Here is a 15572-nt window from a genome sequence, read left to right as displayed (position 1 = left end):
GCCACCAGAGGGCGAGAGAGAGTCACTTTGCTGTGGACGACCTGATGTTTGTTTTTCTCCTCACAGTCAAGTCAGGATAGGATACCCATAAGTTCACATGCAAAACCCGTGGCCTGGGCGTTTTGCATTAGCTGCATACGAAAGGTGATGGTATCAATATACAGAGGATGAGAGCAGTAGTCTCTTAGACCAGGGCCTCTGAGCAAGCATGCTTCTCTTCTGCTTGTGGTTCAGCTTCATGTTCATGAGAAAATAAGACAGAGAAAGAGAGGGTAGGACTAGGAATGATATGGAGTAAATAGGTAGAGAGCGTCTGAGGAGGGGTGGGTGTGGATATGCAGTGTGAGGTGAGGAGAGGTCCAGGAAGTTTGTTATGATGCCCATATATGGGGATGCTAGTGGGGGTAGAAATCGGAGGACGGGCTCATTGTAATGCATGGAATGGAATGAGAGAGGGTGGAGTCAGTCAAGGCGTGGTACAGGGTGCCGCAAGGTCATTCATGGGGGGGGGGGGGGGTTTGGGGGGGGGTTGGGGGGTGCAGTAGGGTTATGGGGGGGGGGGGGGGGGGGCATCAGTGAGGTCGTGGTACGGGGTGCAGCAGGGTCATGTGCTCGGCCCCGTTGAAAGGCAGCCGCTGGGCTCCGTAGTGGTGCACCACCTCAGGGATGCTGGGAAACACAGCACTGCTCTGGTCCAACGTGTAGCTGCCGCTCTCCTTGGTCTGGGCCACGATGATGTGTACACAGCCCTGGCTCGTCCTGATGGAGAGAGGGAGAGAGAGAGAGAGAGAGAGAGAGAGAGAGAGAGAGAGAGAGAGAGAGAAAGGAGGACAGTGAGGAAGAGAAGATTAGGAGACTGAGGCTCAATTCTGATTCTCCAAATGAGAGCGAAGTCCACTCAGTTGATCTGAAGACTAGGATGTGACGGGCATGTGGTCCATGAAATAAGTTCACTCCCATGAAGTCAAGTTGACTTCTCAGCCAGTAAAGGAATGGACTGTTCACTCAGGAAGCGATGGTAAACAGAACACACTTCTCCCTCCAAGAGTCCTACCATCCATTTGACGCTTGATTCATTGACGATCTTCTCTTTCGACCCTCCATAAAATGCTGATCATAAATCATTGTCAAACTCACAGGGCAGTCGAAGCAGCCCAATATCCGTAAGCCACTGTTAGATAAACTATCATTCCTTTTTATAAGCCACAGCATATTGTCTTTGGTCTGAACACATTTTTAGGTTTGTTGCACAAACAGAAGGATCAAAAATGCTACAATTTACAGTGGGGAAATCGTTAGGCAGAATTGAATATTGGATCAAATTAAAGCGACAACGAAAAAGTGTATTCCATATTTCAGGACGGCAGAAACAGCATGACAACACCTCAGGCCAATGAAAACACACAGAATACTCACTTCAGAGCGATGGAGTATTTGCTGGTTCCTGATTCGCTGTTCCTGACCAGGAAGCTGGCCTCTCTGCAGGACTGGAGCTGAGACTCCGCCTCCTGACGTGTCACACAGCCATGGTACCAGCTGATAGGGAGAGAGAGAGAGAGAGAGAAAGAGAGAGAGGCGGAGGGGTCAGGCATGTTAAAAGGGCTTACAACAGCAGATAACCCATGCATTATTATAAGAGCAATATCTGAACTACATGTGTGTCAAACTGTGTTTTTGTCAAAGATTTCCCACTGACATCAATGCATGAGTTACGCACACGCCGTTCTATCTCAAGCCTTGCGTTAGGATTTGGCCCCAACAGAGTGGGAGGAGCTAGTATAGCGTCTTATCTCTACAGCACTACATTATCATATTGCAGAAGTGACTACACATAATGGCATGCCAGGACTACAATACAGATGACCTCTCATTCTCTTTGACCTATGACCCTGTATCCTCATGGTAGATGCTAAGTGGGATACTTGGGAGGCCCTACCAAAAACCCTAACCCTAACCTTGACCCTAACCCAAAGCCTTACCCTAACCCTAACCTGTCCCTAACAGTTTTAAATCTCAACTTCAATGAGGGTGATGTCAGAATCATTCAGTCCCCTCACCTTTGTTTCTCCAGGGGCAGGGTGGGGTCGACCCGGCACGCATCCCCCTCAGGGACCACGCTGGGAGGGGAGGAGGGGGACAGGGTGGGCGAGGACTTGAGGATCTTCTGGCTCCAGCTCTTCTGTCTGAGGTGTTGCTGGTTCTGGGTCTGGGACTGGGGCCTGGGCTGGGGCTGCTGCTGGGGCTGTCTTGTCAGGGTCTGAGTCTGGGACTGGGTCTGGGGCTGGTTCTGGGTCTGGGTCATGGTTTGGGTCATGGTCTGGGACTGGGGCCTGGGCTGGGGCTGCTGCTGGGGCTGCCTTGTCAGGGTCTGGGTCTGGGGCTGGGGCTGGGACTGGGTCTGGGGCTGGTTCTGGGTCTGGGTCATGGTCTGGGACTGGGGCCTGGGCTGGGGCTGCTGCTGGGGTTGGCGTGTGAGGGTGAGGTGGGGGGGCTCCTCCTTGGTTGGGGAGGGACGCTCAGTGCTGTCAAACTGAGCTGGAGGGAAAAGGGGAGAGGGGGAGGAGACATCGGAGGAGATATTGATGAAACCACAGTAGAGTAGATGTTTACACATCACATGTCTGTTATTGTATACCATACACAGTACATTGTAGCCAGTACAGTGTAAAATAGTTTACATGCAGTATATGTGGTGCACTAGACTAGTTCACGGTCGTCTATTCGATCCCATCCTATTCTATTCCATTCTGTTCTGTTCTACTATGTCCTGTCCTGTCCTGTTCTATTCTATTCTATTCTATTCTATTCTATTCTATTCTATTCTATTCTATTCTATTCTATTCTGTTCTATTCTGTTCTGTTCTGTTCTGTTCTGTTCTGTTCTGTTCTGTTCTGTTCTGTTCTATTCTATTCTATTCTATTCTATGTTATTCCATTCCATTCTATTCTATTCTATTCTATTCCATTCCATTCCATTCTATTAAACCCTGTCCTGTTCTATTCTATGTGGCTAGTCCTGACCTGACAGAGTCTTGACCTGACAGAGTTCTGACCTGACGTACCTCACAGAGTGTTGACCTGATGTACCTCATAGAGTCTTGCCCTGACAGAGTCTTGACCTGACAGAGTCTTGACCTGATGTACCTCATAGAGTCTTGCCCTGACAGAGTCCTGACCTGACGTACCTGACAGAGCCCTGACAATCTGCTCCTTCTTCCACTCCCAAGGCAGCTCGTACTCTGCGGGGGGCCGGGGGTCTAACTCTGGCCGCGTGACCGGGGTCTTGGCGCCCCCTCCCTCCCCAATGCCAACGCCCTCGGTGCCACTGTCATAGGGAACGTCGTAGATCTGTGGGGGCCCGGGCCGCCCCTCCTCCCCCGCTCCCTCGCCCCCTTCCAGCAGAACGCACATCTTGAGCAGGTCCTTGGAGCCCCTCCGTCTGATCTCTGGGGGGAGAGATCAGTGATCTTCTGTTAGTGTAAGTCAGGAGGCAGCTATACCACATGTTGCCTAGCCTAGATGTGTATATATAGACAGTATGGCTCTGGGCTAAACCATTCCCAACAGTAGATCACAGACCCCTATACTCTTAGAAGGAAGGGTTCCAAAAGGGATCTCTATGTGTCCCTTTAGGGGAAACCTTTGAAGAATTCTCTTACAACAGAACCACTGATTATGGGGTCAATGCCGGAGTAAGGAATGCCCTGAGAAGTGTTCAAAACAAGGATAAAAAGGGGGATTAAATAAGAGTAATGCACTTAAAATGATGTGATCGTTTAATTAAATAAAAGATAAAAAGGAGATTTTAATTCTTTTGAACGATTCAATAAGCCACTTCAGATCTAAGCTATAGTTAGTCAGAAGCTGTTGATTGATGTCAGGTGATTCTTTCATTGTCAGTTCCGAACCATAATGTGTTGATCTACCGCCTCCCCTAAACACTTAAACACTGTCAAATGTGTCACAATGACCTCTGTTCCTGCACAGCGTCCATACTATGATGTGTTTGAGCATGACGCACATTGTGAATTAAGTTGGTCACATCACTCCCTAGAGGCCACTATGAATGGGCTTTCCAGAGTCAATCTGGGATTTCCAGAGTGGTAATAAAATACATGAATAACGTTTAGGTCGGCTAGAAAGCTACAGAGCAGTTTTTAGAGTCACTCAAGAGTCACAGCAGGCTATTGTGTTACCATTTAGGGTAAAACAATGGAGTGACGGGATGAAAGGTCAGAAGAGCACATGATTGGTCGACTGACTGGTTGTCTTCCTGGATGCTGCGAAGTTTTGAGATATGATGAGGCCTGCCCATATGGGGGAGGGGGAGGTGGGGGGCATGTAGTTGGGCCTGTGTCTGAGAGAGAGGCGGGGAGAGGGAGGGGGGGGGGGGGGTCAGAGAGGGCTGACTTCCTTTCCTTTCAATAGTACCAGGAAACAGAGACAGGAAAAAGGAAGTAGGGACAGGAAACTGCGCCCATTGTCCTAGCACAACACAGTTGCTGTGGCAACCCCGTGGGGGTACGGCGCGAGGCGAACTAGGGGAATTCACGTTCACGTTTTCTAATCACTCTTTTCTGCCGAGACTGAAAATGTCAGTCCAGTCATTCACACATGTGAACCCCAGTGCATGGTATCCTGTAGAGGAGATCATGGAGAGATAGGCGGGAAGAAGGGGGGGGGGGGGACAAGAGAGACAGAGAGAAAGAATAAGAGAGAAAAACTGAATGAGTTCTAGGCAACTCTCCATCTGTTCTCCACATGTCAAGGGCCAACCCAGGTGCAGCTTGCTACCCAGCCTTGAGACGACTCTCCACCTGTTTTATTGACAGTGTGTAGTGGAGGTGATTTACAATCCTGCTCTGGTGATGGGTAGCCCAGTCTGAGACGTGTGAGCCTGGGGATGTCCTCTAGGTCTAATGGCATACACTTGGGCTTGTCATGCGGGTTGGAGACCCAGGTTCGATCCCCACCGGTTACTGTGCACCACCTCACCTGTGATCATCTGCTGGGCATCGTACGGCTCCATGTATCCGTCATTCTCCCCCTCTCTCTCCGCCTCCCTCTGCTCCCGTGTCTTCTGGGCGTCAAAAGGATCTGCATAGTCCTCCAGAATGATCACCTGGGGAAGCCAAGAACCATGGAAACAAGAATGAATACACATGGCGACAACTACCTAGCAGAGAATACAGTAGACTAGAGTGTGATTCACTAGAACCTCATTCACACTACAGAGCCAAGCTGAGCTGAGCTGTGCTGCTGGCCTGGTTACGCATCCACCACAGATGCTGAAACAGTGCTGGAAAGCACAATCTGAAAATAAATGATCAGAGGTTTGGATCGGCCCTGTAGTGCGGAAAGCCCCTAGATGAGGGAAGGAAAGGTTGACATATAATCTCTACCAGGGAGGCCGGTGGAAGTAGAAATCGGAGGACGGGCTTGCAGTGGGCCCGTTTCTATTCCATCTATTTTGTAAGTATCTAATCAGATAAGTATCTAACAGTCTTCCAAAGAGACTAACTAGAGAATGCAATCAGTAGCTCAATAAAATGTCTCAACTGGCCCCTCTGATATCAGTCTAGTTCAAAGGGAGTGACCAGATCTCTATTGTAAACTAGATGTTTATCTCAGCAACACCAGCAGGGATGAATAAAGGTTCAATAAAAGAACCTTTATTTAACCTTTACAGAACAGCGGTATCATCATGGCAGCCATCTTTGTCCTGGGTCCATTGTCCTAACAATCACACCTACCTGTTGAATGTGTTGTTTCTAAAGGGCCTTCACACACTGTTTAAATTATTTTTATTGAATGTTTTACTTTTAGTATGTCTTGTCTTATCTGTTGTGCCTGGGCACTTTATCTGTCTCACCGTGGGAGAGTGAGAAACGTCCTCTCGATTCCTTTGTATGTCTTGACATGTGAAGAATTGACATTAAAGCCACTTTGACTTTGACTTTGACTTCACACCTGTGACCTGACTTCAGTGTTTTTATCAGTGTCAGGGCCTTTCAGGTTAATCTGATTGTCAGAGACAAGGCCTGGGAGGAAGTCTGACCTGGGAGGAAGGTCTTCGGGTGACAGTCATGTTCTTGGTCAGTAATGTCTGGTTATGTTTTCCATGTAAAGACAGGATGACTGACAGGTCCCTGAGGTGTTCATCCATCATTCAACCAGGATAGAATAACACCAGCTTGATAAAGTAGGTGATGCAATATGTCACTCAACTGATGATGTGACAGTGACAGCTTTGGAGACAACTCCTAAGACAAACACACACATGCATGCATGCATCTATGCACACACACACACACACACACACACACACACACACACACACACACACACACACAGGCACAGGCACAGGCACAGGCACAGGCAGGCACACAGGCAGGCACACAGGCACACACACACACACACACACACACACACACACACACACACACACACACACACACACACACACACACACACACACGGTGTGGGATAAATGCAAGATGTGCATACTGAGCAGGCCCTGAGTCACTAAGAAAAAAACACATCAAACTACCTCCCTTTTTAAGACCCCTGAGACCTATTCACTTGTTCACTGAGAAACAAAGAGAGGTGAATAGAGAACAGACTGACAACACCAGCCATTGGTGTAAACAGGAGAACAGGCATGAGAAAGGGATTTACCCCTCGAAACATAAAACTCTCATCCACCTCTCTCTCTCTCTCTTTCTCTCCTTCTCCCCCACCTCTCTCTTTCTTTCTCTCCTTCCCCCCTTTATCTGTCTTTTTCACAGCATCTCGCTACATCGTTTCTCTCGTCTTTTTTCTCTCTACATTTTATTTCAAAGCATAGCCAGAGGGGACCTGGGTTCGCGCCTGAGTGTCAGATGACACAATGCTTTCAATAACATGATAGCCTGCTCCAGGGGGGTTGAAAAAGAGAAAAGAGAGGGATGGGGTGGAGGGGTGACATAGGGGGAAAGACTGGGCTAGGAAGATAGAAGAGGAGGGGGTTTGGGGATCATGTAGGTTTGTTCTGACTCTGATCTTAGAGAAACTTTGCATTCAATAGGGGTGAGAATGATGGTGGGGGGGGGGGGGGGGAGGTGGAGAGGAAGGGAAAGAAAGATAGAGAGACAGGCAGGGAGGAGTGGATACAATGAGAGGTAGAGACAAAGGGGAGGGAGGAAAGCTGAAACAATAATATCAACTTTCACAGCTTTGACCGATCCTTTACAGTGTCAACAGTATTGATGACATTGAATATTATTTCTTGTTTGGCAGAGTACAATTCCTGTTGTACTACTAAATCAGGGCTTAGTGAATAACATGCATGTGAATAACAAATAAGCAGTTCATTTATTGATGCTCATTGCAGTTTGGATGTTATGTTTATTTATCATATAGCCTAAAACTAAACACATACAAATCATATTTATGAATTCATATCTAACCATAATTAACATCATAGCCTATACACTCTAGGCTCATTAAACAGTGTAGCTTAGGCTACTTCATTCGTTACAAAGAAAGGAGAATAAACTAATTGAAAGTAACTCAAACCCTCTCACCGTCTCTGTTTTGCACAGTGGCTGTCCTTTCTCTGGGTCTGGTACCGTTGGACCGCTGGTACCGCTAGTGAAGTTGGAGCTCTTGTCCTGTTTGTCCACTTTAATGAGCCGACTGATGAACGCATTCGCAGAACTGGAACTTTTGAGTGGCCGGTGCTCTTCAATCCCCGTATCAGCTTTGGAATTTTTGCGGCTTTTTCCTGGAAGAAGGCTATCCCAAACTTTCCCATCCTTTATCGAACCGGTCCCATTCCGACCCAATTCGTTGGCAGAATTTTTTCGATTTCTCCCTGACAGGAGAGAGCCCACCCCCCCGCCTCCGCTATCCACCCCCGACGAGTTTTTGCGCTGACTCCCCTTGGAGCTGGTTGCCTTGGTTCCGATGCCAGCCACCAGCCCAGGTTTACTACGGGACTGGGAGCCCGACTCCGAAGCGGACCGGATTCGGTCGGTACCGTTCTTTAAATTGATGGGGAACTCTTTGAACCACTTCGCCATTGTTGATCCTATCGAAAACCAATAACTTCTTCGTTGGCCCTAACACCTCTATGCCCCATACACTGTTAAGGCTACTGCCCCAAAGACGCACCTTTAGAAATCACAGTAGGCTATTCGGACACAAAAGACTTCCGTTGTCTAGCCTACAAGCTGTTATCTCGGATTCTTTGAGCCTATGTAGTCTATGCATCGACTGGTTTTTGGTTAATTTCCATTAGGAAACAAATCTTATACCCTAGTTGCCTGATTGCCAAATCATAATTGCAAGTAAATATGAACAATGTCCATTTAAATTTGATGAGCAATTAACCGAGGCTACAATTATTTGATTAATTCAAGATTTCAAGAGTTCTATTGGCTATAAAACATATTGAAAGTACAATAAGCTAATACCGAATATATCCTATAGGATATAATGAAAATATACATAAAGGCTTATAGCCTATTAGGGAAGGTAAAATTATATACCCCTAATTTATCCCATTTGTTATTTTCTTTAAAGTCACGTCCTCTACTTCTTCCATTCAGCTTTAAAGTTATTCCCTTTGGATAAAGAGAAGTCTTTGAAGAGCAAAGACTCGAAAGAATCGATAGTTTTTCTTGGTTGTTATTATAGGTCCCATTCCCAGAGTGTCCAATCCTCACGGCCGTCTACTGCAACAATGTAGTCCACTGACTGCAGTCAGAAGTCGATAGGGTGAGAAGGGTGGGGGGCTAAACTTTACAGGGGGCGGATTGATTCTAGTGGGGTCTTCTACGATTCACTTCTAGTAGCCTAGACTGCCTTCTAGTGTTGGATGCAAGGTTGGCAAATCAGGTAGGTCTAAACTATTAGATTTTCTTTTTTCTTTTCATTTTTTTTAGGTAAAAATGATAGATGCAGGACGTGAATGCAGGCTGGCTCTTTTTAAATAAAGCCCCTCTGTACTGAGTCAGCAAGGGACATGTATAATTCAATCCATGAATAATCAGAATGTGTGCATTTAATCAAAGTATTCATTTTATGGACAATACATTTTGCATGAAATGTTGATGGTCCATATGAGCAAGCCCACTTATAGCCTAACACAAATGTGTGTGTGTAAAATGTTAGTATTCATTTGATGGACAGTAAATGTTGCAACTGTCACAGTCAGACGTTAAGATAACTTGTAATGACATCAGGTTACAATCAGGTTACAGTGTTGCATGAAATGTTGAAATTAAAATGTTGCCCACATGAGAAATCCACGTCCACCCCACGTCCCTGACAGTCTCCACTTCAGCGTTTGAAAGTGGTCCCTTCTAGGCTGATCTAGGGCTGCTCCACAAACAGCAATCAAAGGGGTATCAATCAAAACATAGAGCTTTACATAAACCAAGTGTTATATCTATTCTAAATCGTGAAACAATATGATTACAATAACGTACATTTCACGTTTCTATGTTGAATTTGCTTGGTGATACCGATGCAACAATTCAATTAAATATGTTATAATTATTTTTAAGACACCCCTATTTTTCCTCTCAGTTGTAATGTTCCTGTGTGCGCGTCTCTCCTGCCTGTCCCTCTTTGTCCGGCGGCGACAGTAGGCCATGATTAATATGGCAAAATTTGCGTGTTTGTATGAATTATTATCATATACCGAAAGCATATAGTCAGCTACCGTGTGAAGACTGGTATATCGGCAATGACACACCGGAGAGGGTCATTTTAACGGACATCAGAGCAAGCAACGGAGAAAGGGTATAGTTTGCTTCCCAAGCCGGAGAGCTAGCAAGCTAGCTTTTAGTTGCTAGCTATCCAAGCTAACTTAGCTAGCCAGCTAATTAAGCTAAGCAACATTTTTACCGATTGTTTATGTATCGCTTGCTATCATACAGGGAGGCAAAACATGCAAGTTGACCGAATTGATCTTTGATTTTATCCACAATTCATAGCAGTCTATCGTAAGCAGACCCGAATTAGTAATGGGTAGCGTTAGCTAGTGCTATCTGGTCAGCTAGCTTATTTGCTACACATCTGTAAGTGATCATTTTTAGTGGGAGGAGGGGGAGTGTAATGCAACTTGCATTCTGATTTTGTGTGGCAAACATTAGCTAGCCAGCTTCGTTCATTCAGGCTAGCACCTCATTCTGTGCGACCCGGCTGCCTAAACTGACCCGGGCCACAGTGTTCGAGGACTTATGAGCAAGTTTCTTGGCCACCAAACCCCGGCGTGACAGCCAAAGCGTGCCGATCAAGATATCCAGCTGCAAGTCGGTGGCCAGAGCCAGGCATTGGAGCGATTGTTAGCCAAATTGCGAGGGTACAGAAAAGAAACTAATTAGCTAGCTACCCTCATCAAAACCAAACAAAAAGCTGTTTTATGACTCCAACAGCTACTATTGCTCGGGTCCAAGTTCTCAAGCCTATTCGTCATTTTTACATTTTTCTTACATATGAACGGTGACATGGCACCGCACCGACAGTCATAATAATGGCTGCCGAATCGGGGAGACTACTGGCGGGACAAGGTCAAGGAAAACGAGGCAAAGGTAAGAATCTGTTTATTTGTCCATCTCCCAATTAGATCGGAACCATTCATTACTGCAGCGTTGGGGTCCCGGCTCAGTCCTCCCCCTCCCCCCACGTGTGACTGTGGGGTCTACTCCACCACACGCCTGTCACTGTGTCTGTCGTCCAGTGGAGTCTGTCACTCAAAGGGATTCATGTGTATTTCTTGTGGCCCATGCCTTGTCCATGTGAGACTCCATCTCTCTCTTCTCATGCCTCCTCTGTCCCCTTTTCTGCTTCTGGTGTGATCAAACTTCACCTCCTTCCTTGCCTCTGTTTATGGTCCTATTGACTGTCAGTTGTTGTGGTGGTTGTTTTGTCCAACACTGTGCCCTCCTCAGGCAGGTTGTGTCTGTATCCATCACTGACTTCATGTACATTTCTGGACTTGTCTTTGATATAGATTTGTAGTTCTTTTAATGTTAGGGATCTGTAGTTTAAATGTTACGGAATATGTAGTTTAAATGTTAGGGATCTGTAGTTTAAATGTTACGGAATATGTAGTTTAAATGTTAGGGATCTGTAGTTTAAATGTTAGGAATATGTAGTTTAAATGTTAGGAATATGTAGTTTAAATGTTAGGGATCTGTAGTTTAAATGTTAGGGATCTGTAGTTTAAATGTTAGGAATATGAAGTTTAAATGTTAGGGATCTGTAGTTTAAATGTTAGGAATATGTCGTTTAAATGTCAGGGATATGTAGGCAGAAATTCTAATGCTAGGCTGAACCCTTCCATCAAGTAAAGCGACGCATGACCAGAATGTCTGCTTGACATTTGTGCACCGCGACATTCTCTGAATCTGATTGCGTGATGTTAGCACTTCTGAAGGGATAACTTGCAGACGGGTGTGCGTCGAATCAAATACAACGCTCATATGTTCGTCTGTTGATTTCAAAAAATGTTTTCTAGGAGTGCTTATATTCTCAACACACTGGTAACCTGTTATTGACGGGCACGGTGCTCGGACAAGCCGCGCATCACTGGTCTCCTTAGAGCCCCGTCACCACAATACTGCCAGGCACTGGGCTACTAATGCAACATTTAAGTCATTGTGACATTTGGTGTAATTGGACCTTTTAAGTCATTGTCATTTACCTGATGTGATTAAGAAACCAAGGGTAGGTTCACGCACCAAATAGCCAGACTGTCAATAGTGCACATAACAACTTGATGGAGTGTTTAAGAATCTCTCTCTCTCTCTCTCTCTTTCTCCCCTCCCTCCACCCCTCCCCTCTGTAGGTTCACAGATGAAGAGCCCGGAGAAGAAGAAGAGGAAATCCAACACTCAGGTAAAGAGGGAACGCAGCACGTTCCTACGGGAACGTTTACACAATCTCACCTCCCTCGTTCAAGCCGAGCCGAACTGAGCTGAGCCGTAGTGCTCAAAAAGGGCAGAGCGACAGGGAAATATCAGAGCCGGCACAGTGTGGTTCGGGTCCCGTCGGCCCCGTACAGTGTAAAACCCCACTCTGTGTTTGACTAGTGCTCCTGTCTGTGAATGCTTGAAGTCATCTGTGTCCTCTGCTCTTGCTCTCACCGAACCAAACCAGTCACATTCATGAACATGAAATATAATTTCACATCGTGAAATCTGAAATGTTGTGTCTCCCCCCCCCCCCCCCCCCCCCCTCTGTTTTTCAGGGGGCAGCGTTCTCCCACCTCTCTGAGTTTGCGCCTCCGCCCACGCCCATGGTGGACCACCTGGTTGCTTCCAACCCTTTCGACGATGACTTTGGCCCCCCGCCCCAACCCCGTGGTGCTGGAGGTCCAGGGGGTGGGCCGTTCCTGCCCAGCCCCGGGGCCGGTGGAGGCGGTGGGTATGGGGGTGGAGGCAGGATGGGCCCAGGCATGGGGCCCTTCATGGGGCCTGGAGGACCAGGGCCCGGGCCTGGGCAGCCAGGACGGAGACCCCCCTTCGGCCCTCCGCCCCCCAACGCAGGACCGCACCACCAACTGGGCTTCGGGGGGATGCCTGGTTTTGGGGGTGGTGGTGGAGGTGGTGGAGGAGGAGGATTCCCCCCTGGGGGTCCACAGCAGTTCAACATGCCCCCCAATTTCAGTCCACCCATGCACCCTGGACCGGGGTTCAACCCCATGCTGTCCCCTGGGGGTATGGGGGGTCCCGGAGGGGGGGGACCACCGCACCCTCGGTTTGGGATGCCCCCGCAGCAACAGCATGGACAAGGTGGGCACCCCTTTAACAGCCCCCCTTTACCTGGAGGAGGGGGCCCCAGGGGACCCCCCCACGGCCCCATGAACCCCATGGGGGGGATGCCAGGGGGGATGAACATGATGGGGGGCATGGGAGGGGGTCCAGGAGGAAACATGGTGGGGGGGCTCCCAGGGTTACCCCCGCAAGGACAGTTCCCTCCGTCACAGGACGGCCCCTACCCCGGGCCCAGCCCCCCAGGGAACGAGGAGGGGAAGAACTTTGGTGGCGGGGGGCCTCAGCCTGGGCCTCCTCAGCAGCAGCAGCAGCCTAACTTAAATCCCAACGGCCCCCCTCCCAACAACAACACCCCTGGCCCCCCTCCCAACTCTGGCCCCCCCCAGCCTGGAGGAGGGTTCCCAGGCCACCCCGACGTCCAGCAGCAGCCCAACCCCAACACATCCGGCGGCCAACCCCCCTCGGCCCAGCCCCCCCAGCCCAACCCCAACTCCTCCCCCACTGGCCCCCTCAACGGCTCCCAGCCTCAGCAGCAGCCGCCGCCCAATCAGCTCCAGCCGTCCAACTCTGCCAACACCCCTTCCTCCAATAACCCGTCGCAGCAGCAACAGCCCACTCCGCCCAACTCTGCCCCTGGCTCCGCCCCCTACAACCAGCAGAACAACGCACCAGGCGGGGGGGGGCCCGGCATGCCCAACGCACCCCCCACCTCTGCCCAGAACAACATGAGCAACAACAGTGGGGGCAACACCCCGGGCAGCAACCCCAACCCCCCCTCCAACTCCACCTCCACCCCCAACACCCAGTCCCCCCTGGCCCCCGGCCCCACCGCCCCCTCCACCGGCCCAGGCTCCGGCCCAGGGAAGCTGGGCGGCCCCGGGATGGTGTTCCCCTGCGGCTTCTGCCTGTCGGAGGTGCACGACGATCAGGACGCCATCCTGTGCGAGGCGTCGTGCCAGCGCTGGTTCCACCGTGACTGCACGGGTCTGACGGAACCGGCCTACGGGCTGCTGACCCGCGAGAGCTCGGCGGTCTGGGCCTGCGACTTCTGCCTCAAGACCAAGGAGATCCAGGCGGTGTACATGCGCCAGGGCCTGGGTCAACTGGTGGCAGCCAACGAGGGCTGAGGTAAGGGAGCCGGAGGAGAGACCTGGAGGTGGGGAGGGGAGGGGAAGAGACATTGACTGATCTGATCTCTCTGAATGGCATTTGTCTATCCTGCCGACTACTGCCCAACCCTCTCTGACTGACGAGCCCTTTATATGCCTGATCAAATCTCACTCTAACATAACACACACACACATGCTTGCATATGGTATAGCACTTTTAGTGACTCCTTTGGACTGGAAAATGTAACCCCCCCCAATCAATTACATGATAAATGCTCCCTCCACCATCTTTCAGAAATGCGGCCTGCCGACCAGCGAAGCACTGACACCAACACACTACCTCACACTTTGTGACTGACCGGCACGGATGCCCCGCACTGACACACACACACACACACACACTGACTGACTGACTGACTGACCGGCCCCCGTTCAGTCAGTCAGTATACTCACCACACACACACACACACACCCACACACACACACACACACCAACACACACACCCCCACACCCCCTCCGCCGCCCCTGGTTCTGACCCAGAGCAGACAAATCTAAAGGAGACCCAGGCCTCTCCTTAATAATGTACCAGACTTTTCACCCCTCTCCCACACAGAGAGAGAGAGAAAGAGAGAGAGAGAGAGAGAGGGAGGGGGGAGGGTGGACCCACAGAAACATGTATCGATGTACAGCCTGTACATTCGCCCCAAAACACGCCTCTGTCCATCGTGGAATGCAGGAGAATCAACCAATGAACAAAAAACAAAAAAAATTGAATCTTGGACCTTGGAATCTTCCTTCCTGGGAATGGAACCTCGGAATGGAATCTCATGTCTTGGTTCTGTCAATGAATGGACTTGTGTTTTTTATACAATGAAAAATCTACCATTTTTCTATCTGTCTCCGCTGGACACAGGAGTTGTGCTCTCAGTGCTATTGGATGGTGTGGCATAGCGAGTAGTGACATCATCATGTGTCATATCAGATGTGTGTAGTCTTTGGGGTTTGCATGGGAACCAATGCAGTAAACTTGTCTGATCTGTTTTTGTTTGTATTGGTCTCTGCTAGAGGCCTTGAAGTAGACCAAATAAGTGAGCGAAAAAAAGAATATCCTTTTTCATATTATTGTCATGGCAGAAGGTGTTTGTAATTTTTCTTCTTGTTTTTTTTTTTTCTTTTTTTTTTTTTACATTTCTGTCCAAGTTGCCTTTTTCTCAGCCGTTCCCTTTTTTGTACTGAATATCTGTGCTGTTAAATGTGCTCTACTCTGGCGCCACCCAGAGGGACCAGTCCCACACGGGGTGGGGAAGGTACTGAACTCTGAAGTAAAGAGAATTGTTTTTGTACTCGTCCTTGTCCAATTTTTTTTATTTGTTGCGTTCTGTTGTATTAAACATTGGGGTATGGGAAAACCACTAAAAAATATACTACCCTAGTTTCTTGGCATTGTTATACATATAATGCTATGTTATCCCATGCACATTTGTAATAAGCCATAATGTTAGTGTTGACAGCAGTGTTGGGGTCAATTCCATTTCAATTGGAATTTCATGTGTAATTAGGTCCTGAATTGACTTAGTTGAAATGGAATTGACCCCAACCCTTTGACCCCCCTTGACATCCATAAAACAGAGTTTTAAAACTTTTGAGACTATTCCATTGGTGCTGTTGTGCTCAGGTAAATTTAATTAGAGGGCA

General features: G+C 48.6%; 2 protein-coding genes across 2 annotated transcripts; one reads left to right on the top strand and one right to left on the bottom strand.

Moving 5' to 3' along the window:
* Positions 1 to 572: 572 nt before the first annotated feature.
* Positions 573 to 8063, bottom strand: LOC310814834 (SH2 domain-containing adapter protein E-like; the record flags this gene model as incomplete). Its single annotated transcript, XM_083684370.1, has 7 exons — positions 573 to 759; positions 1417 to 1536; positions 2058 to 2194; positions 2426 to 2535; positions 3186 to 3446; positions 4996 to 5122; positions 7566 to 8063. The coding sequence occupies 7 exons, from the start codon at positions 8061 to 8063 to the stop codon at positions 573 to 575; spliced, it is 1440 nt and encodes a 479-aa protein (XP_083540496.1).
* A 1555-nt stretch (positions 8064 to 9618) lies between these two features.
* On the top strand, positions 9619 to 15301 carry pygo2 (pygopus homolog 2). The gene is made up of 4 exons (XM_083685175.1): positions 9619 to 9789; positions 10515 to 10580; positions 11840 to 11889; positions 12242 to 15301. The coding sequence occupies exons 2-4, from the start codon at positions 10523 to 10525 to the stop codon at positions 13892 to 13894; spliced, it is 1761 nt and encodes a 586-aa protein (XP_083541301.1). The 5' UTR covers positions 9619 to 9789; positions 10515 to 10522; the 3' UTR covers positions 13895 to 15301.
* Positions 15302 to 15572: the final 271 nt, after the last annotated feature.

Source organism: Argentina silus (assembly GCF_951799395.1).
Source record: "Argentina silus genome assembly, chromosome: 14".
Taxonomy (NCBI): Eukaryota; Metazoa; Chordata; class Actinopteri; order Argentiniformes; family Argentinidae; genus Argentina; species Argentina silus.
This window is presented reverse-complemented; position numbering and strand designations above follow the sequence as displayed.

What these genes read in the sequence shown, in the direction of transcription:
- pygo2 (XM_083685175.1), top strand. Translation starts at nt 10,523, where the DNA reads ATGGCTGCCGAATCGGGGAGACTACTGGCGGGACAAGGTCAAGGAAAA. An exon ending in TCAAGGAAAACGAGGCAAAG is followed by an intron (nt 10,581 to 11,839) that starts GTAAGAATCTGT and finishes TCCCCTCTGTAG; the next exon opens with GTTCACAGATGAAGAGCCCG. An exon ending in AGAGGAAATCCAACACTCAG is followed by an intron (nt 11,890 to 12,241) that starts GTAAAGAGGGAA and finishes TCTGTTTTTCAG; the next exon opens with GGGGCAGCGTTCTCCCACCT.